This window comes from Hyla sarda, chromosome 3, assembly GCF_029499605.1.
Source record: "Hyla sarda isolate aHylSar1 chromosome 3, aHylSar1.hap1, whole genome shotgun sequence".
In the NCBI taxonomy this organism is placed as follows: domain Eukaryota; kingdom Metazoa; phylum Chordata; class Amphibia; order Anura; family Hylidae; genus Hyla; species Hyla sarda.
Genome location: NC_079191.1, coordinates 374,678,477 through 374,704,392, shown reverse-complemented (window position 1 = coordinate 374,704,392; position 25,916 = coordinate 374,678,477). Strand labels below are relative to the sequence as shown.

The window sequence follows — 25,916 nt, the reverse complement described above, 5'->3', positions numbered from 1 at the left end:
GTAGACGGGGATGTAGCAGGAGGTGAATAGGCAGGCGGCAAGGAGAAAGGTCAGGTCACGGAATGCAAGGGTCTGGAACATGGCAAGGCTAAACAACAAATGCTTTCTCTAAGCACTGGGGCAACAAAGATCCGTCAGGGAGTGATGGGAGGTGCAGATATTAAAAAAGAAAAAAAACAGTGCAGGTGCATGTACTAATTAAGGGCATGCGCGCTGGCACTGCAAGAAGGCAGAGGAGAGCGGAGGTGACGGGCTGGAATTCGCATGTGGGCGCATCCCACGATGCGAATCCCAGCGTTGCCGGCAGGTGCAGGAGGGGAGCGCTCAGGGCCAGGATGACTGTCCGGAGCGCGGACCATAACAGTACCCCCTTTGGTCTTCCCCTCTTTTTACGGTTTAAAAAGTTCCTGAGAAAGTCACGGTCCAGGATATTCTCCTCCAGCACCCGAGATCTTTCTTCAGGACCACAACCTTCCCAGTCAACCAGATTGTCTCCCTCTCATGGTCTTAATAGCTAAAATTTCCTCGACTTTGAAAACATCTGTAGAACCGGAGACAGGCGTGGGAACAAGTTTTTTTTGTGAAAAACGGTTGATGATGAGAGGCTTGAGGAGGGATACATGGAAAGAATTGGGAATACGAAAAGAAGAAGGCAAACGGGTCCAGGAAATGAGGACTAGGAATCTTGAAATAAATGAATTTGGAGGATAACCAGACTTTATCACCAGGAGAGAAGGACGGAGAAGGTCTTCTTTTCCTATCAGCATGAGCTTTTATGCGAGAAGAGGCAAGAGACAAAGAATGCCAACCCTATCGTCCTGACGAGCAGAAACAAAATGACTGAGATAAGTTTCCAAAACTTGATTTACCCGCTCCACCTGACCGTTGGACTGAGGATGGTAGGCAGAGGAAAAGTCCAGATTAATGTCAAGACGGGAACAGAGAGCTCACCAGAACTCAACTCCGCGAGATGATATGATTTGGTAGACCATGAAGGTGAAAAATATTTTGGAGGAAGTGCTTTGCCAGCTGTGGAGCAGATGGAAGGCCTGGTAGTGGAATCAAATGAGCCATCTTGGAAAATCGGTCAACCACCACCCAGATGACCGTGTTATTACAGGATGGTGGCAGATTGGTAATAAAGTCCATTGTAATGTGGGACCAGGGAGTCTCCAAAATGGGCAGGGGCTGTAAGAGTCCCGAAGGTTTCTGCCGAGAAGTTTTGTCACTTACACAGGTAACACAGCAACAGACAAAATCGGAGACATCGCGTTCACCAGAGAGGGATAATGTGCTTAGGTGTAGAGTCCGTTCGAACGACATCGGAGGATCTGGAAAGAGCATCGGCTCTGATGTTTTTGTAAGCTGGGCGGAAATGAATGAAGAAATTAAATCTGGAAAAGAAAGAGACCATCTAGCTTGGCGAGGGTTCCAGCACTGAGCAGATTGGAGATATAGGAGGTTCTTATGATCTGAATAGATGCTGACCGGATGGGGTGAACCTTCTAATAAGTGACGCCAAGGCTAACTTAATAGCAAGGAGTTCCCGATCTCCAATAGAGTAGTTCCTTTCTGCAGGTGAGACAGTCTTAGAAAATAAACCGCAGGTTACAGTCTTGCCTTTGGAGTTTTTCTGGGTTAGAACAGCGCAGGCTCCTACTGATGAAGAATTTACCTCCAAAGCAAATGGTTTCTCAGGGTCTGGTCTAGTAAGCACAGGAGCAGAGGCAAATGCTGACTTTAAGCAAGAGAAGGCCTCTTCTGCTTCAGGAGGCCAAGACTTGGGGTTAGAGCTCTTCTTAGTGAGAGCCACAATCGGAGCGACCAAGGATGAAAAATGTGGAATAAACTGATGATAATAATTGGCGAATCCCAGGAAGTCTTGAATAGCTAGAAGTCCAGTAGGACCAGGCCAATGCAATACTGCAGTCAGTTTGTCAGGATCCATCTGGAGACCTTGAGGAACGGAAGAAAAGATCACTCGAATAAGAATTTCTCCAGTTTAGCATATAGAAGATTCTCCCGGAGGTGCTGAAGAACCAGACGGACATGTGAGCGATGCTCTTTCAAATTAGGTTAGAAGATCAGAATGTCCTCCAGATATACGACCAATAGCTCAGGGGATAACGATTTTTGATCTTAATCTTGTTAAGGCCCCTGTAGTCTATACATGGACAAAGAGAACCATCCTTCTTCCCTATAAAGAAGAAATCCGCTCCGACAGGAGAAGAGGACTTCCGGATAAATCCCTTTTGGAGGTTCTCTTGGATATATTTTGCCATGGCTTGAGTCTCTGGAACAGATAATAGATAGATTCTTCAACGAGGAGGCACAGTTCCAGGTTGCAAGTCAATGGGGCACTTGTACGGACAATGTGGTGGTAAGGTCTCGGCCTGCTTCTCGCAGAATAAATCTGAATAATCTTGATATGGGAGAGGCAGACCTGGCATAGGAGGATGAGAAGAGATGGCTTTTGGCGTGACTGGCACAAGACAGTGATTACGACAAAATTGTCCACAGACAAGATCTCTCGAATAAGAATTTCTCCAGTTTAGCAAATAGATGATTCTTCCGGAGGTGCTGAAGAACCAGACGGACATGTGAGCGATGCTCTTTCAAATTAGGTTAGAAGATCAGAATGTCCTCCAGATATACGACAACACAGGTGTAGAGGAGGTCTCGGAAAATGTCATTGACAAATTCTTGAAAGACAGCTGGAGCATTACAGAGACCGAAAGGCATCACAAGATACTCAAAATGTCCTTCACGGTAGTTGAAAGCCATTTTCCATTCGTCTCCTTCACGGATATGGATAAGGTTATATGCTCCCCACAAGTCCAGTTTTGTGAAGAATTTGGCACCACGTAAACAATCAAAAAGCTCAGGGGATAACGATTTTTGATCTTGATCTTGTTAAGGCCCCTGCAGTCTATACATGGACAAAGAGAACCATCCTTCTTCCCTACAAAGAAGAAACCCGCTCCGACAGGAGAAGAGGACTTCCGGATAAATCCCTTTTGGAGGTTCTCTTGGATATATTTTGCCATGGCTTGAGTCTCTGGAACAGATAATAGATAGATTCTTCAACAGTTCCTGGTTGCAAGTCAATGGGGCACTCCTATGGACAATGTGGTGGTAAGGTCTCGGCCTGCTTCTCGCAGAATAAATCTGAATAATCTTGATATGGGAGAGGCAGACCTGGCATAGGAGTATGAGAAGAGATGGCTTTTGGTGTGACTGGCACAAGACAGTGATTACGACAAAATTGTCCACAGCGTGTGATTTCACCCAATCTCCAGTCAAGTTGCAGAGAATGCCGTTGGAGCCAAGGAAGACCAAGAAGAAGCTCTGAAGTACAATGAGGAAGCACATAGAATTCAATTTTTTTCCTTATGCAAGAGTCCCACTTGCATGACGAGAGGCTTTGTGCAAAATAGCACGTTACAGTCCAGTCTCTGTCCATTAACTGAAGAAATAAACAAGAGCATAGCAAGCTGGGTCACAGGTAGACGATATTTATGGACCAAGGAGGCATCAATGAAGTCACCAGCGTAACCTGAGTACAAAAATGCAGAAGCAATAAATGAAGACTTGGCAGAAACGTAGATTTGAACAGAAATTGTCATACGAGGAGAGGTAGTATTCACACCTAGGGTCCTAGGTGCGAGCGTTTCCTGGATGCTGTGGACGTATTGAACAGTCATTGGCAAAGTGCTCCGGACTGGCACAATATAGGCACAAATTCTCATTGCGCCGTCAGGTTCTTTCCAGCTGCGTTAAGCGATTACGGTCTTCGACAAGAGGCAAAGAAGACTGTAGAGGTGGACGTTGGAAGACAGGTGCCAAGCGAGGAAATCGGCAGACGTGGGTCATGCCAGGGAGCGAAGTCTAAGGTGCTGGTTTTCACCAGAGCCCGCTGCAAAGCGGCAGGCGGCATCCAGGTTGCTACCCCTGGCACCACTCGACCACACAGGCTGAGGTAATGCGAGGTATAGGAGGGAGAGGCAAGACGTGGTCAGGTTAGCAGGAGGTCAGGGCAGCAAGACAGGGATGTAGCAGGAGGTCAATAGGCAGGCAGCAAGAAGTAAGGTATTGCAGCGTCGGTGCGCGGGTAGAAGACGGGTTCACGCGCGCTGGCGCTGCAAGAAGGCTGGGGAAACGGAGGAGGGCGGAGGTGAGTGACGGGCTGGGATTCGAATGCCGGCACATCCCACGATGCTTGTAACTATTGCTGCGCTTTGGGAGTCCTTGTCTTTCCCCTTTTTGTGTTGTTTCTTATACTATCAAATTGCACTTAGCCTATATTACTGTTGTACCTGATGCTGTTTTAAAGTTAGCACTTTGTTCTGGGAATGGGGAGGGGGGAGGGGTTGGTATTGTTGGGGAATGTGTTGATGGGAGGGACAGGTGCATTAATTCATGGGATTATTTGCACTTACTGTCTTTTCGTGGTACCTCCGATTGTCCTTTGTTCATGTTTTATACTCGGGGTACGCCCTGTGAACATGTTTGTAAAATTTGAAAATGCTAATAAAAATATACAGTATTTAAAAAAAAAAAAAAAAAACAGAAATGGTGTCAATAAAAAAAAATACAGATCACGGTTCAAGAAAGTTATAGGGGTCAGAAGAGGACATACTGATTTATTGTTTTTTTGTTTTGTTTTTTACAAAAAAGATATGATCTATAGGTAGTAAATTAAAACAAAACATACACACATTTGGTATCTGTCTAATCGGATGCAACAGAATATACATAATTTCAGAAAGAGAAATGATTCAGGGTGCATTTGTTCCATTAGTGGGACGCCAGGTCAGATCAAACAAGCAACATGGTAATAGCTATTTCGCGCTACACAGACAGCGCTTCTTCAGACCATGCCCACCTGGGTGCCACTGGACAGGTAAGTACCATCTGACCTGTGACGCTCCCAGGTAGGGGCGTTGACATCTTCTGCTTGAAACATTTAAAAATAGATATCAAAAGCTTGTAAAAAGTACAATAAAACAAAACAAATGTAATGCAAAAATCCAGAATGTGTTAATTAATTTCTGAAAACAAATTTTTTCTTTTTAACGGGTTCTCAGCTTTTGATATCTATTTTTAAATGTTTCAAGCAGAAGATGTCAACGCCCCTACCTGGGAGCGTCACAGGTCAGATGGTACTTACCTGTCCAGTGGCTCCCAGGTGGGCGTGGTCTGAACAAGCGCTGTCTGTGTAGCGCGAAATAGCTATTACCATGTCGTTTCGTTTGTTTGATCTGACCTGGCGTCCCGCTAATGGAATGAATGCACCCTGAATAAAGAAACCTGCACTGCTACAGTAACGTGAGGGCCTTCCATCATTTCTCTTTCTGAAGTTTCACTTTTGCACTGCATTTCCTGGGGAAAGAGCACCACGTTGTGAGTGCAATAGACTGTTGCTACCTAGTGCTGTACAGGTGAACCGTGACTAAATTAGTCTTCTGCAAACAGTTAGTGCTAATCTACACCTCTTTCTACATTGTTAGAATATAGATAATGTGTCGTTGTTACCGAAAAGTGCACTGCATAAAATAAAGCCCCCCCCCCAGTTTTTTTTCCCCCCAATTTTACCCCAGAAATAAATATTTTTTTTTCTGTTTCACCGTAGATTTTGTGGTAAAAGGAGTGATCTTACAAATTAAAATTCATGGCGCATAAATAGAATTAGATAGAATTAGGTTGATCGTTGAACAGTTGAATAAATGATTGTCTGATGAACTATTGTTTTGCAGCCATACATATTATAGTCCTTATTGGCTTATTCAAATTGATCAAACTGGTTATACATTCTTTCAAGAATGATTGTTTGTGAATAAAAGATCTTTTTTGAACTAAAAATCTTTTATCCAAACTTCACCTTAAAATTTTAAACAGGGCCAACTTCTTTTTATTTATTTATTATGGAAAAATGTATTGCGTTTCCTGTCTTTTCATTTTCATCCAGATCCCAAACAAGCAGCAACAGCCTGATGTTACCTGGGTGGGCGAGGTCCATTGTTACTGGCCCTCCCCAGCCAAAATAACACCAGCATGTTACTGCCTAGGCCCAGGAGTGCCATTTTTGATTCTCCGGGCCTGTTGGACTGGCGCTTCCAAGTGCCCCTGTGGTGGTGGGTAATATTTGGGTATTAGCGGTGGCAGTTTTTGGGGCTATCGCTAAGCCCCGGCTTAGAAATGGGTTTCATCTATAAGATCACTGCCACTACCAAGCCTGAAAATTTAATTATTAAAAATAATTTTAAATTAATTTTAAAATGATGAAAAAACACACACAAAAAAAACACTCCCCCACAGAACCCTTTAACCCTTTTATTGAAAGAAAACAAATGCTGGTCATCGACATAGTCGTCTGCATGCATTAGTCTGAAATGAGAAGAAAAGAAAACCACAAAAAAAATGGGTTAGCATGTTTTTGGCGCCTTCCCCTGGGAGAGTGACTAAAAGGAAGAAAGCTAGTAACTATAAATGATGCACTCCGAGAATAATTATATATGTATAAACTGACAAAAAAGAGAGCATAAAGACAATTAAAATCATTTAAAAAACACCCAATAATCGTGCGCAGGAGTTTAGTCAACAATACAAAAGAACAATACAAAAAAAAATGTATCACACAAGGGCTCAACAACTACGAATCTGAACAGTCCTGTGACCAAATGTATCCATCAATGCAGCAAGTAATCCCTGTACACCTAAGCACTACATAATACCATGACAATGATTACTAAAGAATATGTATAAGGTGTGGACTAACTGCAAGGCAATAATAATGAATGTAAGTAAATAAGATGCTATCTACTACAAGCCTGTAAAGTGCATGTGCAGAATGATAGCCACTCGGAGTCCAAGTTCTGTCTGTGTAGATGCCGGGACCGCTTACATCTCAGTGTGGGGGACAAACTGACCCCACGTGTTCCGCCTCCAACAGGGGAGGCTTCCTCAGGAGTGAATGATAGCTCTCACAGTCTGTCTTTTATATCCTAAAAATTACCAACATCTGTTAATCACCTGAGTTAACTATTCTGTGTTGGCTTGTGTTGCCCTCGCTGCCGGAACTAATCAGCCAGAATCGTCGGATATCACGTGGTATATGCGGGCGTTACATAGTACCAACCCGGGACTAGGTGAATTAGCCGAAAATGATGCTTTGAACGCATCGTACATCACGAAAATGAGGCTCTGAACGCATCATGCATAACAACATAATATGAAAACGAGGCTGAATATGAAACCGAGGCTCTGTATTGAAACAAGACTCTGGACGCAGCATACAGCGTCTCAGGGAAAATTGAAAACGAGGCTTGTCCTCTTCTCTCACAATATACAGATAGAGTGCCTGGTACAGGATATCTAAATGAAACCAAGGCTCTGAACGCAGTATAATGATTTCAGAGGATACGGCCTGGGCTTAGTCAATTATGTAATGTGAATAACTATTGGACTGGACTAGGTAAATAGAGACCGCCGTAGCCAGACTATAACAACATTTTCATATGGCTATATTACATGATGATAATATAAAAAAAAGTACTTGATGAGATAAAAAATATAATAATTCTGAAAAAGTAAATAAAAATGTACATATAGCATACTGGATGGCTCGGTTTGTTGGACTAGGCATATACATCAAGGGAAAGCTGATATGTATTGATGGGTAGGCTAGAATGAGAAAAAGTAAGATAGATGAATGATCTGACACGGAAGGATGTTAAATGAATGAGTGTGTATGTCCTGAAGGCTATCACAGATATGTATATGTAAGATTATGTATATGTAAGATATTACTGTACAAGTAAAAACCAATAATACAAGTTACATGATATTCTAAACTTGGAGGCTATCCACCACATACTTGTAACCCCATATATAGAGATATACATAACACCCTGTGACAAAAAACAAACAAAAAAAGCTGGGAAAGTGTACAACCAATTAATTCCATACTTCTATATCTGGGCATACATAAAAATAATTCCCCTGGGGGAGAGTGCCCCAAATGTGCTATCTTCCCAAAGAGGGAAGCCACAAATTGTTGCATGGAGGTTGTAGTAGAGCAACAGCTAGAGTCTCCCTGTTTTGGAAGACACTGTCAAAAGAATCTGTTCACATTATACAAAACGTACAATGTGAACAAAGACTTACACTTACCACCCCCTGGCTCCCGGGCTGTAACTTCACCTCTAATGGCATCATTACTAGGGGCGGCGCTACACCGAAGCACGGCCTGGGAAGTAAGTGGACATTGGCTGATTTATCCAGTATATCCAGCTATCTTAAGATAGCTGGATATATTGTATACTTCCAAGGGGTTAAGCACCACTGCTCTGCTGTTCTGGTTAACTTATTCCTTGCTGAGCCAGCGCATAACACTCAGCCCAGCAAGGGATCACAGGGAACCAGCGATGTATACACATCGCTGTTTACTGAATATTCATGCTGGGCAGTAGATATATGATGTATGTCTACTGCTCAGCATCAGCTGTGCTCGGGGCTGTATAGCCATAGGCACAGCTGAGTCTGGTGGGAACATTTTCCAGTGCAGCTAAGCTGCGCAGGATACTGTATGATGGAGGAGGGAAGTAAAGATGCTCTGCATCCCTACTTCTCTCTAGTGCTGAATCTGTGAAAAAGCGGCAAAATCACAGCAACATGCTGGAGTCAGGGAAAAAGACGCAATCCCACAAACACAAAGTGGGTCTGTCTTTTAGGTTTCCCTATTAACTCCCTTCTAATATCTGACCGTTTGGGCGTAATGCCCCCCCAAAAAACTAAATGGCAACCTAGCCTTTCATTGTTGACCAAGCATACATCATACTTTTAATAATGACTCTGCCTGGCATTACAGTTCAGTCCCATTTACTTGAGTAGGACTGAGCTGCAGTATTAAACGCAACCATTATCATAAGTACGGAGCTGTGCCTAGTAAGCAATGGCCCTTTCAAACAGCTATTGGAGAGGGTACGAAAAATCCAACCCCACAAATATAAATGCTGATGTCCTATTCTAAAGATAAAGGCGAATGAGTATGTTCATGTGCAAAACCCATTCAGATACACATAGACTATGTATGCCATAAAGAATCTCTAATTATGCTCATTCATCCCTCATAATTTATAATGTCATTTTGTCCTGCAAGATCAGCTACGCAATAAGCTTCGTACGCCTTGTAAATTCCATTTTGTTTGCTAGTGCATTGCACCAAAAGTCCTGACATTGTTCATCATTTTCACATAAATGCTTCTCTCTCCTTGAGAATACCTAGAATGAATGTATAGGGACATTTGATCTCAAATAGAGATGAGTGAACTTACAGTGATTTGATTTGCCACAAACTTCTCGGCTTGGCAGTTGCTGACTTTAGCCTGCATAACTTAGCTCAGCTTTCAGGTGCTCAGGTGGGCTGAAAAAGGTGGATACAGTCCTAGGAAAGAGTCTTCTAGGGCTGTATCCACCTTTTCCAGCCCACCGGAGCACCTGAAAGTTGAACTAATTTAGGCAGGCTAAAGTCAGCAACTGCTGAGCCGAGAAGTTTGTGACAAATCGAATCACTGTAAGTTCGCTCATCTCTAATCTCAAACATTAGGTACCACCCTGTAAACTAAAGCTAGTTCCAAGAAATCATAATGCCGAGGGTGGGGTGGCGGGGGGGTACCATGCCAACAAAACATTTGATATATAGGAATAATAACAATGATCAACACTGTTACTGTTAAATTTAATAGTTCTCCTACCGTTGACAATTTTAATGGATTTTGTGGACTCCAATTGTGAAATCTGGACAATTCCTTATGAAATTAAGGACACCTAGCGATCATTTATATTAGGTAACCTGGAAATAAGCGAACAGTTCCTGGGGCACCTGGATTCCACTAATAACATGGATCTCCTGGTTACCACCCAGGCCATAAACCCATTCTAGATAGATTTCTGGTGGTTGTTGGGTTGCTGTTTCAGTGACTTGGACTGCAGTTGACTCCATTGACTTACATTAGTTGTGATGCAGCATGATTCAGGGAGCACATGACTACAATCTTTGCCCGTGCAGCCTGTGTCGCGGCCAAAGTCGTAGAGTAGCCATTTGGGTGTTGGGTCCTTCACAGTGAGATATTCTTTGCTCCCCACTTTGGATAATAAATGGGGACTCTTCTTTATTGACTATTCAATTGAGATTTACCAAGTAGGGTATTAGGGTGTTCAAAGCGGTTGTCCCCTGTCTGACTCTATAGTCCTGATTCCATTAGCCACAAAAATAGCCCATGAGCCACTTGTAGCAATGTACACGTTATAAATATCATTCTTTTGATGTTAACATTTAGAACTGCAATCTGTAGAACATTTGGATTCTTTTCTTCCTGCAATCTATCATTGCCAGTGTACAATGATGTTAATTTAGATGGGCTCAAGATTGTGCTTCCCATAGGAAAGAAAGGAACAAAGAAAATACTTCAATTGAAACTTCCTCTATTGTAAGGCTCAGCTCCAGTTTTGGTTAGTTCCTCTATGCACATTGATTAGGAAAGGGCAGTGATAAATAGGCTTATATGCGGTGACGCTATATTTAACATAGTACAAAAAAGGAAAAAAAGACAGATTTAATGGAGTGTAATAGTGAAAGTTTACACAAGTCACTTTTTAATTTGAATCAGATTTTGTCATATGAGAGTCATTTTGTTTAACGTGGTTGTCCTGCGAAGATTTCTGCCAAATATATAAACGTTTACACAACTCCAAATAAACCTGGCCCATTTGATTTTAAAAAGGCAACAGGGGTAAATCTGAAAGATGGCAAAAAATTAGCAAATTTGGTGTACTGCAACATTTAGTTAAACTATCTGGAGTAAACACATTCATAACTGTGGACCAGTGAATATATATTTGATAACTTATGGTTTGATTTTCTTTTTTAACCTTGTATATCTTCTTTGTAACATCATAGACTTCTTTTGGGCTATAATTTACCTTTATTTACCTCCAAATACAAACATGCATTCATTGCTTGTCTTTCTATTAGGTTTTTATATCACTACATGCAATGATTTTCCACTTTGTTGCTATTCTCTGGCTGCCTGTAGTCATTCCATAAATCAGTGGCTCCAAAATGTTGCCCTGTTGCCACAGTTTGGAGACCACTGCCCTGAATGATTGGTCATAGGTTTTCCTCATAAAAATGTGTTATCCCTTGAGTGAAAGTTATCCCTTATCTACAGGATAGAAGACAACTAGCTGATTATTTGGGGTCTGACTGCTGGATGCCCGCCAATCATGAGAATGGGGTTTTGTTGTTTCCCAGGTAAATAGAGCGGAAATGCACATGCTTGGGAATCCATACTTTTGACGTTACAGCTCTCAAAAGGGTTGGGAGCCCCATAAGAGATTAAATGGAGCAGTGACCGAGCATGCACACTCACACTCCATTCTCACAATTTTTGGGGGTCCCAGCAGTCGGACCTCCCCCGATTATCTAGCTATCTCCTATCCTGTGGATAAAGGATAACTTTTAATCTGCACATTGAAGAGGCCTATTATGATTTTCAATAAATATATTTTCATATTTTGTAGATTTTAAGGTCCAGTCTTGTTCTGTTGTGGGATTTTAAATCTTATATATAACATTTTCCACAACTGATGTTTAAAATTGGATTTGCTTTCTATTTCTTCGCAGGCAGACTATGATCGAGCACAGGTATCCTTGAGCCCTCCACTCACTGGATCTGACACATATCCTCGAGGTCCTACCAAGCTACCTCAGTCACAAAACAAATCCAACTATCCCTCAAGCAGTTACCAGTATCCATCAATATACCATAAGCCATCTCCCTACCATCAGCCACCGCATCATGGGAGCCCCCATTACATGTCTACAGGTTCTTACCCCAGTTCTCCAAGTACATCATCCAGTATTTACCCTCCTCCCAGCTGGGGCTCGTCCTCAGATCAGCAGCCATCAAGAGTGTCCCATGAACAATTTAGAGCAGCTCTGCAGCTTGTGGTCAGTCCTGGAGACCCTAGAGAATATCTGGATGACTTTATTAAAATTGGAGAGGGTTCAACAGGTATTGTTTGTATTGCAACAGAAAAGCACACAGGAAAGCAAGTAGCTGTGAAAAAAATGGATCTCAGGAAACAACAGAGAAGAGAACTGCTGTTTAATGAGGTATGAGGACTTTATGTTAAAGGAAACAAAATGACTTATACAGGAACAAAAGTGGGTGGATTCGGGAAGGGAGTTCATGGCCATGAACAGGGGGAAAGTTGCACAGTACATGCATACATATACAAGAACACATATATACACTGTGACACATATACACACACGCATATAAACTGGGGAACATAAAAGTGGCTAAAATGCATAAAAAATGTGGTGCATGCAATGGCAAACATAGAAGAAATGAGGCCCCATAGCTTAGAACTAAATGGGCTGCTTAGGACAGAAAGATCTAGTGTTTTTTTTCCTCTTCCTTTTTGCTATTCTGAGGTCAATACCCCATCCCTTTATTTACTAACAACATTGGGGGAGATTTATCAAAACCTGTGCAGAGGAAAACTTGCCCAGTTGCCCATAGCAACCAATCAGATCGCTTCTTTCATTTTTCACAGGTCTTCATAAAAATGAAAGAAGCAATCTGATTGGTTGCTATGGGCAACTGGGGAAGTTTTCCTCTGCACAGGTTTTGATAAATCTCCCCCATAGTTCGCTGAGGAGAGGAGTTTTTCACAGTTTCCTACTAGTTGCAAAAGGCTTTTAAAGGGGTACTCCGCCCCTAGACATCTTATCCCCTATCCAAAGAATAGGGGATAAGATGTCAGATCGTCGGGGTCCTGCAGCTGGGGACCCCCGCAATATAGCAAGCAGCACCCACCTGTAACTGCTTCCGGAAGCACTGGAGGATCTCAGGCTAATTCCTCCCAACCACGGGGATGGAAGATCGTGAGGTCACGACTCCGCCCCCGTGTGGCGTCACGTCCCGCCCCATCATTGCAAATCTATGGGAGGGGGCGTGGCGACTTCCGTCCCCGTGGTCGGGAGGAATTAGCCTAAGATCCTCCAGCGCTTCCGGAAGCAGTTACAGGTGGGTGCTGCTTGCTATATTGCGGGGGTCCCCAGCTGCAGGACCCTGACGATCTGACATCTTATCCCCCTATCCTTTAGATAGGGGATAAGATGTCTAGGGGCGGAGTACCCCTTTAACGAACCAAAGCTGGGCCTCTTCTTTCCAAGGACCCCCTATAGGTGCACAGCATGCATGCTTGTTCTTTGGTGCAATATGTGCCAGAAAATCTACCCCATTATTTCTCTTCTACAGACACATGTAATTTCCGAAAGTAATATCAAACACATAAAACATTCCTTTTAAAGATTGTTCCAAGAACCCTACATCCCCCACCCTTTGCACAATAGTACAGTAATTACATCATAGATCCATCCTATGCATCTAAAATGCTGACATGACTATATATTTGGCTTTATGTCACGCAGGTGTAGTGAATTTGTTGTTTTATCATCCATCTGGAACTATGATGATCTGCTATTATGTGTTTTTTTTTTTCAACATTGATATATTGCTGTTTGTTTGTTGTTGCTGTTTATTTTTCTTTACTCGATAGGATAGCATAGCATAGTCACACAGTTCTGATCATCTAAATGCAACTAAAACCTTACAAAAAGGATCCACAAAAGCATGTAGCACAGTCTAAGCGGGACATGAAACTAAAAGTCAAATCAACTGTAGGAAAAAAACAGGAGTGGGTCCAAAAAACAGAAATAAGTGCAAATCTTTCCAATATTATTTTTCTCTGTCTTGACTGCACTCCTGGTATTGGCTAAAAAAGACTGACCACAATACGAAGCAAATATTGACTTAAATACAATGTGCACAGTAGATTAAAAAAAAAGGCGACACTCACTGCTTTCTGTTGCATTCTTCGTCTTTAATTCATTACTTACAAGATAACTAGGGACTTACACAGGTCAGCGGGGGTGTTTAGAGGGAGGTGACAGCTGTTTCGTGCTCAACAGTACTTTGTCGGCCTCTGTCGGTTTTGACTAAAAATACTCACCACAATACAATGCACAGTAGAAGATATGAAAAGGTGGCATTCACTGATTTCTGTTGCATTCTTAATCTTTAAAGGGGTATTCCAGTAAAAAACTTGTTTTATATATATCAACTGGCTCCAGAAAGTTACAGATTTGTAAATTACTTCTATTAAAAATCTTAATCCTTTCAATAATTATCAGCTGCTGAAGTTGAGTTGTTGTTTTCTGTCTCACAACAGTGCTCTCTGCTGACATCTCTGCTTTTCTGTGAACTGCACAGAGTAGAAGAGGTTTGCTATGGGGATTTGCTTCTAAACTGAGAGAGCACTTAGACAGAAAAGAACAACTCAACTTCAGCAGCTCATAAGTACTCAAAGGATTAATTAAGATTTTTTTAATAGCAGTAATTTACAAATCTGTTTAACTTTCTGGAGCCAGTTGATATATAAAAAAAAGTTTTTTCCTGGATAACTCCTTTAATTCACTACTTATATGATAACTGGGGATATACACAGGTCATCAAAGATGTTTGGATGGAGACGGCAGCTGTTTTGTGCCCAGCAGCACTTTGTCAACCTCTGTAGGTATTGGCTAAAAATACTGACCACAATACAGAGTCAATACTGATGAAAATACAAAGCACAGTAAGAAAAAGGAGGCACTTACCGGTTTCTGTTGCTATCTTAATTCATTACTTACAAGACAACTTGGGTTTTACAGGCGAGCAGGGTTGTTTAAAGAGAGGTGACAGCTGTTTCGTGCCCACGTGTGTATATGTGAGCCTTGTAGTATATTTTACAGTATATCTTTTTATTCAGGTTGTTGATGAGTGCATCAACAACCTGAATAAAAAGATATACTGTACAACTTGGAAATTACCTTGATATTTGTTATTTTCAAAGATAAAAAAAGGATAGAAATCTGTCCAGGTCGTGTAATGATCCAGCAGGTGGACTGGTACGGCTCATTACAATAAAGAGCGTGGATAAGTGAACTGTAATGAGTCCTGGACCTGTGTGTCCCAGACAGATTGTCATCTTCTAGAAGTAAACACTGACGCTTCCCATTGAATTACAGCAAGCAGAGATTTTAAAAACCCAAGGGAATCATACAGAAAGGACATAAGAAGTTGTAAAATAATGTTTTGTTTTTGTTCATATAAGTTTATATGTTTAATCCAGAAAACCTATTAAAAATCGTATTGTTTTATAGTCCCCAACAGCTACAGTTCAACCTATTCATGTACAACATAGTAGAACCTATGGAAAAATACTTTTTTTTGTGTGTCCGCAGGTAGTGATCATGAGAGATTACCATCATGAAAATGTTGTTGACATGTATAATAGTTACCTGGTTGGGGATGAGTTATGGGTAGTTATGGAGTTCCTTGAAGGTGGAGCACTGACGGACATTGTAACGCATACAAGGTAGGTTATATTATACAGTAAGGCTGATTGGTACAGTACTAAGATCTATGGGTAGATTACATTATATATTACTATCTTTGTTTCCATACTGTAAATCAATGGCTGTTCACATATACACTGCCAAAAAAATTAAGGGAACACTTAAACAACACAATGTAACTCCAAGTCTATGACACTTCTGTGAAATCACACTGTCCACTCAAGAAGAACACTGATTGACAATCAATTTCACATGCTGTTGTGCAAATGGAACAGACAACAGGTAGTAATTATAGGCAATTAGCAAGCCACCCCCCAATAAAGGAGTGGTTCTGCAGATGGTGACTACAGACCACTTCTCAGTTCCTATGCTTCCTGGCTGATGTTTTGGTCACTTTTGAATGCTGGCGGTGCTTTCACTCTAGTGGTATCATGAGACGGAGTCTACAACCCACACAAGTGGCTCAGGTAGTGCAGCTCATCCAGGATGGCACATCAATGCGAGCTGTGACAAGGTTTGCTGTGTCTGTCAGCATAGTGTCCAGAGCATGGAGGCGCTACCAGGAGACAGGCCAGTACATCAGGAGACGTGGAGGAGGCCGTAGGAAGGCAACAACACAGCAGAAGGACCGCTACCTTCGCCTTTGTGCAAGGAGGAGCAAAAATGACCTCCAGCAGGCCACAAATGTGCATGTGTCCACTTAAACGGTTAGAAACAGACTCCATGAGGGTGGTATGAGGGCCCGACATCCACATGGGGGGTTGTGTTTACAGCCGAACACTGTGCAGGACATTTGGCAATTGCCAGAAAGCATCAAGATTGGCAAAGTCACCACTGGCGCCCTGTGCTCTTCACAGATAAAAGCAGGTTCACACTGAGCATATGTGAGTCTGGAGACGCAGTGGAGAACGTTCTGCTGCCTGCAACATCCTCCAGCATGACCAGTCAGTAATGGTGTGGGGTGGCATTTCTTTGGGGGGTCGCACAGCCCTCCATGTGCTTACCAGAGGTAGCCTGACTGCCATTAAGTACCGAGATGAGATCCTCAGACCCCTTGTGAGACCATATGCTGTTGCGGTTGGCCCGGGGTTCCTCCTAATGCAAGACAATGCTAGACCTCATTTGGCTGGAGTGTGTCAGCAGTTCCTGCAAGAGGAAGGCATTGATGCTATGGACTGGCCCGCCCGTTCCCCAGACCTAAATCCGATTAAGCACATCTGGGACATCATGTTTCCCTCCATCCACCAATGCCACGTTGCACTACAGACTGTCCATGAGTTGGCGGATGCTTTAGTCCAGGTCCGGGAGGATGTCCCTCAGAAGACCATGTGCTACCTCATCAGGTTCATGCCCAGGCTTTGTAGGGAGGTCATACGGGCACGTGGAGGCCACACACACTACTGAGCCTCATTTTAACTTGTTTTAAGGACATTACATAAAGTTGGATCAGCCTGTAGTGTGGTTTTCCACTTTGATTTTGAGTGTGACTCCATATCCAGACCTCCATGGGTTGATAAACTTGATTTCCATTGATAATTTTTGTGTGATTTTGTTGTCAGCACATTCAACTATGTAAAGACGAAAGTATTTCATACGATTAGTTCATTCATTCAGATCTAGGATGTGTTATCTTAGTGTTCCCTTTAATTTTTTTGAGCAGTGTACTTCATTCTAATCTAAAGGGTCACTCACCCTAGGTTCTGAGCACCACCATAGTTGAAGCCTAGATGTATACTGTACAGTACGGTGTCCATAGAGTCAAATTGTAAAAACCATGGTAATGTGGGGATCATTACTTTTTTAGGGCCTTTTTTTAACAGTTAAAATACCTTAAACCAATGTTTATGAACATACAGTATTCTAAAGGACACACACTTCTAGTCAGTTGAAGCCTACAGATGTGTTAGAGCTATATGCAGCAGAATTTCATACACCAGTGGTCTCCAAACTGTGGCCCTCCAGATGTTGCAAAACTACAACTTTTAGCATGCCTGGACAGCCGTTGTCTCCTTTTTATGATGCCCTAGACTGTAATGGAGTTCAGCCGTTAGATAGGCTGGCTGGGCAGTGAACACACCAACGTTCGCGTCATCCATGCGCTTAACCTGTCTTTAACTCGATTGCAGCTGATTTTAGGACTAAAACACACGTCAAGGCCATGCCCCCTCAATGCGTTACGCAGCCACCCATAGACTTGCATTGAGGGGGCATAGCCATGCCATCACGAAGGGCGTGGCCATCCCCAACAGCGCGAAAACAGCGTTCGGAACATTTAGTTCAGAACGCCGGCTAGTGAAGTAGCCCTTTAAGACTAGCTATTAGTTAGTTGACCTTAATGTCAAAAGTGTGCTCTGAAAATTTTGGAGCATCTTTGGCATATTTTGGTGCATTCTGTTGAATGAAGAAACTCCCCATCTCTATAAGCTTCCCCGCTTTTCAGACTAGGCTAATTTTACTATTCTTATTGTCATACTATATACAGTGGTCCCTCAACATATGATATTAATTGGTTCCAGGAGAACCATCATATGTTGAAACCATCATATGTCGAGTACATATGTCTATGTAAAAATGGTAATTGGTTCTGGGGCCTCGGAACCATTGTATGTTGAATACATATCTCTATGGGAAACTGCTAATTGGTTCTGGGATGACCATTGTATCTGGAGTGTATGGGGAGTGTTTAACAAACCAGGGTGCCTCCAGCTGTTGCACAACTACAACTCCCAGCATGCATGTACAGCCATTGACTGTGGGCATGCTGGGAGTTATAGTTTTGCAACAGCTGGAGGCACACTGATAGGGAAACATTGATGTATGGGGTGTATAGTGTGTATGTGTATTGTATGTGATGTGTGACATCGCATACAGTACTGTACAGTTCTTTAAATACCTTCAGGGGGGACAGAATGTCCTCCATTACCATCCTGCCGACTACAGCTCTATAGGAAAGGAAGGGGAGGGCAGCCAGCAGCTCATTGGATGCCTGCAGCAAGATGCTGTGGGCTATTGGCTATAGCTGCACTGGGGGGGGGCTTACACGGAGCTCACAGTGGAAGCCTGCGTGAGTTAGCAGGACAGCATGTGAGTAACAGGAGGCAGAACGGGGCACACGGGGCACATTAAACAACTATCTGTCAGTTGCTGAAGTTGTCAGCGCTGTCAGATAGCTGTTTGTACGATGGCCCCGACACACAGCAGCATCATATGTCGATGCTGCCTTCAACATACGATGGGCTCTGAGAGGCCATCATATGTTGAAATGATCATATGTCGGGGCCATCATAAGTTGGGGGGTCACTGTAGTACAAACGTGTTATGGTTGCCGTGTGCCGTGGCGCATTTAGAGCAAAAATTCTAATGCAGCAGCTCTAATAAATTTGGGCATTGTGTCAATTTGGGCATGAAGTAGTAGTTTATGTGGTGTTAATGTACTTTCTACTGAAAAAGGGGATGTCATGTCATATTACAGGGAAGTCCTCCCTCACTAACAATATGAACCAGAATAGGGGCCATGAAATTCTCAGAGGTCCAGTCCCAAGCACTAATCTTTGATAACCACTGAAACACAACTGACACCCAGACAGAATATTTCGAGGCATATTTGTCTATAAAGAGGGGGTTTTGAATAATGTATTTTGTTTTGTCCTTGGTATTCTGTATAGTAACACAGTCACTTTAGATTGTGTGAGTATTATACATTTGGGACAGGGTAAGATAAAATCCTATCCAAGGTTAAAGAGGTCAGCAGCAAGGCGTTTATTCAAGAAGATCCACTAACTTAAGTCACAAACAAAATGCAAATGATCTCACCGTCTCCCTCGACAGTGATGAATTGCTGTTCTCACTCCCAAGTTAATAGCAATCGAGATAGTAAAGTCTTGAAGGAGATAAAACAATGTGTTCCTTCGCCTCAGTGCTGTATATGGCAGAGACAAATAAGAGGTGTGTTCTGCTCCATTTTACCACATTTTGTGATGGAGAAGGTTAGGGCTGGGCAGTTTACCGGTTCATACCGAAATCTTTGTGCTGCACGATATGAATTTTAACCGATACCGCAATACCGGTTTGGCCCCTCCCCCTTGGGAATGAATGAATCAGCCCAGCGCTGTGTTGTCCCCACATCGGGGAACTAATCCTATGTAACCTGCGAGCGCTGTTCTGCCCCCCCCCCCCCCAATTAATTATTAGCCCAGCGCTGTCCCCATCAGGGTACTACTCACATGTCACCCACATGCGCTGCCCTGCTCGTCCTGTTTGTTCCGGACGCTGGCGCAGACACTCTATACCAGTGGTCTCCAACCTGGGGACCTCCAGGTGTTGCAAAACTACAACGCCGTTGGCTGTCTGGGCATGCTGGGAGTTGTAGTTTTGCAACATCTGGAGGTCCGCAGTTTGGAGACCACTGCTCTATACTGTGCGGTATCCCTATGCCCGGGCTGCAAAAAATAAACAAAATAAACTTTAACTTACCTCCCGTTGGTCCGGTACCGGCCTCACTTGTTTCCTGGGGATGGCAATGTCGGACAGCTGTCAGCCTATCACCGGCCGCAGCGATGTTCTGCCTCAGCTGGTGATAGGCTGAGCCCACTGTCATGTAAGAAGCCGGCTTCTTACATGACAGTGGGCTCAGCCTATCACCAGCCGGGGCGGAACATCGCTGCGGCCGGTGATAGGCTGACAGCTCTCCAACGTTCCCGTCCCCAGCGTAAGGCTGACGTAGGTGCGTTAATGTTTATTTTGTTTACCTTTTGCAGCCCAGGCGTAGGGATACTGCACAGTATAGAGTGCCAGCGCCGGCAGCCTCAACAAACAGAACGAGGAGGGCAGCGCTTGTGGGTGATATGTGAGTATTTACCCCGATGGGGATGTGGGCTGATAATTAATATTGGGATGGGGGGCTAGGAAATACCGTTATATACTGTGGAACTGCCAAAAGTTTAAAAAATACCGTGATCCACACATTTGGTCATACCACCCAGCCCTAGACATGGTAGTGCGATGAATAGTAGTACCCCTGTTGGACTATACAGGAACCAGGCTTTGTTCCCGTAACATGTTTCTGTATATTCTCTTGGCTGAATGTAATGTGATAAACATTTTGGGTTCTAAGTTGTGTAATTCAGCCCTGTTTTTCGGTTATGTTACTTGTTACAGTGTATATGTGTGGAATATTGCTGATTACTAACAATGACGTTATTTTCCAGGATGAATGAGGAGCAAATAGCCACGGTGTGTTTCTCTGTCCTGAAAGCTTTGTCCTACCTGCATAATCAGGGAGTAATTCACAGGGATATAAAGAGCGACTCTATCCTGCTGACCAGCGATGGCAGAGTGAGTGCATGTTACTACTGGTGATTATAGCCATTAATGAGACAATTATAGTGGTGCTTTCCCTCTGCGGGCACACTACACTGCACATCCCTGACTGGCACTATTGTAGCAACATTTTATTATTGTTTTTATGCAGATAAAGCTTTCCGATTTTGGTTTCTGTGCACAAGTGTCCAAGGAAGTTCCCAAAAGAAAATCTCTTGTTGGAACGCCATACTGGATGGCCCCAGAAGTTATATCAAGACTCCCATATGGAACAGAGGTTAGGCTGAAATGTATTAGTGTAGAAAAATTGGGGGAGATTTATCAAAACCTGTCCAGAGGAAACGTTGCTGAGTTGCCCATAGCAACCAATCAGATCGCTTCTTTTATTTTTGAAAAGGCCTCTGAAAAATGAAAGAAGCGATCTGATTGGTTGCTATGGGTAACTGGGCAACTTTTCCTCTGCACATGTTTTGATAAATCTCAGCCATAAAGTGTAATATACACCAATTAGCCAGTACATGAAATCGAGCCTAATATTTTGCATATTCACCTAATTCTTACAAAAAAAGGTCTGACCCATGAAGGTTTGGACACCCTAAGACCTCCTCTAAAGGGGTCCTGTGGTATCTTGCCCTTATATGTCAGCAGCAGATCCTTTCAGTCCTGTAAGTTGTGAGGGGGAGGGGAAGTGTGCCTGTGAAGACAGAAATCACATGGTGTTGGTCTTGCAGGAGGGTGGGGGCTAGGTCTCAGTGAGGGGTTTACACAGACAAGCAGGATCAGATTATGACGTCTTTCTCTCACTTCTTGCATGTAAGTGACAGCTGAAAGAGGGAAACTGCTGTATATAGCTAATGAATTATATATAGACAAATAAATAGGTTGGTGATAGGGAAAGGATGGGCCATGGGTTTAGTTCCCTGGAGTACCCCTTTAAGAATATGGCTGTCAGGAAGGGGTGTTCTTGGTCTAAAATAATGTTTAGGTACATGTCAAAGTAACCACTTTTGTTAGCTACTAGTTATGCTAAGAACACCTCACAAGACCTGCCATTTTGGAAATGTTTGGACCTAGTCAATTAATTATTACAATTTGGACTTCAAATCCTTACTTGTTCTATTTTACTGCTTGTAACACATTAACTTCAGTAACTGACTGTTTACTTACTGCCTGATGTATCCTGCCCACTGACAAGAGCCATTGTCACAAGAAAATCAATGTTCACTTCATCTGGCAGAGGGTTAAATGTTATGGTTGATCGGTGTATATTCAATAAATGATTGATACACTTCCTACCCCTGGAACTACTGGTGACCAGCTGTTACCATCAGGGGCAGTATATTGTATATTAGTGGGATCTGTCAGACATCTTTCTTGTCTGCTACTGATGAAAACTCTGTAAATTTGTATTCAAATGTTAAATAACAATGATACGTTTCTATGGTTTACTTGGAATCTTTTAGCCAAATATTAGCTTAAAGGGGTACTCTGCCCCTAGACACCTTATTCCCTATCCAAATGCCGTGACGTCAGCGCCCCCATCGCTAGTCATCAGGCATGGAGCGAAGTTCGCCTCGTGCACCGGATGACTGCGGTGCTGCAGCAGAGATCGCGAGGTCCAAGCAGCGGGCCCTTCGCGATCAGAGGATAGGGGATAAGGTATCTAGGGGCCGAGTACCCCTTTAATAACACTTGATGCCTTTGAGGAGCATACACTAGTGACTCCTGTCTCATCATGTGCACCTGCTCAGTTTTGGATTTTTATACTTTAAAATTTGTAAGGTAGAAGAAGGGGCTCTGCTAAACTCATACAGGAAAGTATATCTTTAAAGAACTGAGTGTAGCCATGAAAAGGAAGATTTTATTTAAATTACTCTCTTCTAGGTGGATATTTGGTCACTTGGAATCATGGTGATAGAAATGATTGATGGAGAACCTCCATACTTCAATGAACCGCCATTGCAGGCAATGCGACGGATACGAGATAACTTGCCACCAAGAGTAAAAGATGTTCATCAGGTAAATACAGTCAGGTCAACTTACTTCAGTCTCATTCCTCTTCTCAAACAGTTCTACATGCTGATGACACTAGATTGATAGAAGAAAAGAATCAAGAAGGTTACTCTCTTTTAAAGGCCATATTAGATGACCTGAGCCACCCTGTAAACAAGAGCCGATCTCATTGATTGGTGCTTATTTATAGAGCTTGTCACATGTGCTGAGCGTTGTTTAGGTAGGATCATTCATGTGGATCATTCATGTATCATGTGGGAAGATGAACGGCCAAGCCATTTTCGACAGGGCAAAATGACCTAATCAGCTGACATGCAAGCATTTACTCTTTCCCTAGATGATCACCACTCTTATTACACAGGCAGATATCTGCTTATTATCACCCTGTGTAATAGGGCCCTTACTTTTATATGGAAATGTGCTCAAGTAGGGCTAAAAAGTCAAGAAAGATGTACTTACCTGCCCTGTTCTCCCACCACTCCCATTACGATAAAACCCATTTCTGCTGTGCATCACTTGCTGGTCTCAATTTTCTCACAAGAAAGTCCCTGCTCAGCCAGTCACTGGTGGTCCACCACTGCAGTCATTGATGGTCCACCACTGCAGTCATTGATGGTCCACCACTGCAGTCATTGATGGTCCACCACTGCAGTCATTGATTGTTGAGACTAAAGCCAGGAGGTGCGGCAGCAGGAGAGCAGGGCAGGTGAGTATACCTTGATTTTTTTAGCCCATTACATGCTTATGAATCAGAGTTTTCACGTCTTTGGGCAAGAGCCTTGCTGTACATTGGCAGCCTGTCGAAAAGGGATGCTGATAGATTGCCCAACATGTTTCCGGGGGGTCTGTTGACTTTCATCAGACAAAGGTAGTCTTATAGCAACTTATGTTCAGCCATTTCCTGAACCTATACTTTTCTACTTAAAACAGAATTTATTCAGGAAATAGGCAGAATGTATTCACTATTAGACTATGTTTGTACCAATAAAGTCAATGGGCCCTTTAGAAAACATTGGGCTTTACTTCCACATGTCTCTTTGATTCTCCAAACATGTGTGGTCACAAACGTGATGTAAGTCGGGCATTAGATGAGCCCAGTAGTACTCAAAAACAATTTCTAGCTTCACGTCTTAAACTTCGAATCTTAGCATGTTTCTTAATTCTTATTGTTATTTTTAGGTTTCTTCAGTGCTACGTGGATTCCTAGACTTAATGTTGGTGAGAGAACCATCGCAAAGAGCAACAGCACACGACTTATTAAGACATCCATTCTTGAACCTCTCAGGACCCCAGTCGTGTATTATACCACTAATGCGGCAATACAGACATCACTAAGCTCCAGCCTCTCAGGGCAGGGCTATGGAGGAAGAGGATAAAACACCAACAAATCTAGAAAACACACAAAATGCAAAACTGAAGCAGCTAATAATCATAACTGCCTATATTTCTGTACAATGACTACGAGATGAAATGTTGGGGTGCGCTGAAACAAACCTCACTTTTCATTCTTTTCGCTTTGGTTTCTTTGTTTTGTTTTTAATTGATTGACAATGCAGACTTTTTACAAAGGTTTCTTTTGACGTAAATTTAGATATTAGTCCCGACATTTCCACCCCGCCCCCTCCCCCTCTGAAGATTATTTGAAACAAAGGGAATTTAGTGTCATTTATTTGAACAATGTAAAATCCTTCTTTGAGGTAAAATGCACTTTTTTTCAACAGTAGGAGTGTAATGTATTTTGAAATGAATTTGTAATTTTCTGTATAATACTTTTGATAATTTGCAGTTTTTTGATGTTCTGTAAACATTGTGCCAGTTCCAAAACCAGGTGTAATTTACCAAACATTTTCAGAAATTCCTACTTTTATAATCCTTTTGGAAATGCCCACACCTCTGTTTCAGTGTCGACTGTCTATTTTGCTTGCACATCTGAAGACTAGAGTGGTTTGCAAATAGTTAAAGCCCTTTTATTACCCTTAGTGTTACCCAAATAATAATAATAATAATATCTGTTCCAAATAATTACAGAAAAATCAGTATTTAATCCATAAAGTCTAATACTAATGAAATATGTACAATAGTCATCAATATAAGTATTTTTATGATCCATATGTACAATGGACATCAATAAATACTATCGGGGGTATTTTTTTCTAGTGATATTCACATTTACGAATAATTATTAAAACCTAGTGTAAAGCTAAAAAGCCGGAGATGCCTATGGAAACTAAGTCCCCGAAGAGGCATCTGAAACCTGAAATCTTAGTTATATAGGCAATTCCTACATTTTTTCTTGTACCAGTTTTAACAAATCTCATGCTTTACAATCTAACTAGAAGAAACTTTTTATATTTATTTTTAATGTTTTTTATTGTTATATATTTATTTATTTGACATATTTCATTTTCTTAATTTAATGCCATTTTTATTTATACCGATTTAATATTTATTTACTTTATTTATTTATTTATTTATTTATTTTGTCCTTTGGAAACCCAGTTATGTTACTGTTCCCAGTTGACAGAAACTGTCAATATTTTAAGCGGGTATTTTTCCAAATTTACCGAATATTTTCATTGTAATAATGTTGTAGGATGTGTTTGACTCAATACACTTGTGCTGCTGTCTTTCATTTTTTTTTTTATGTCAAAAAAATGGATGACAATAATTTTATGTTGCTTGTTGAATGAACTTGCATGTCAATCTTAGGCCTAGATAGCTTTGTGTTTTGCAGCCACTTGATTCATATTTATTTCAACGCAAAATAAAATTTATTTATTAATGAGCACGGTTGTCTTGTTTTTTCTTGACAAATACCCCTTTGCTCAGAGAGGAGTAATAGGCTAATTCTTGGCTGCTTGTATCTCAATAAAAGGGTACCTGTTATCTCTTTCATGTTACCTGAACCATAAGTCATGAGGGTTGGGGGGTTCCCTGGTGGCTTCTCCATTCCCCAGGGGCTTTGATTGATAGATTTTTCCATACACCCAAAAAGCTGGAGATCGATCAATGAATGCTGATTGGGCAGGAAGAAGCCACTTGTGGTTCAGGCAGTAATAAATTATTGATAGGTTTCCTTTAACTCCTTGGGGACGGAGGGCGTACCTATGCG

General features: G+C 42.2%; 1 protein-coding gene across 3 annotated transcripts in view; it reads left to right on the top strand.

Moving 5' to 3' along the window:
- PAK5 (p21 (RAC1) activated kinase 5) overlaps positions 1–25,590 on the top strand; it is a 179,648-nt gene extending 154,058 nt beyond the window's left edge. For all 3 annotated transcript variants that reach the window (XM_056567856.1, XM_056567855.1, XM_056567857.1), the window contains 6 exons: positions 11,687–12,178; positions 15,359–15,492; positions 20,680–20,806; positions 20,943–21,068; positions 22,676–22,810; positions 23,984–25,590. In XM_056567856.1, coding sequence (XP_056423831.1) covers positions 11,687–12,178; positions 15,359–15,492; positions 20,680–20,806; positions 20,943–21,068; positions 22,676–22,810; positions 23,984–24,139 — 1,170 coding nt within the window. In that variant the 3' untranslated portion in view covers positions 24,140–25,590. The remainder of the gene's footprint in view (positions 1–11,686; positions 12,179–15,358; positions 15,493–20,679; positions 20,807–20,942; positions 21,069–22,675; positions 22,811–23,983) is intronic.
- The last annotated feature ends 326 nt before the right edge of the window (positions 25,591–25,916 follow it).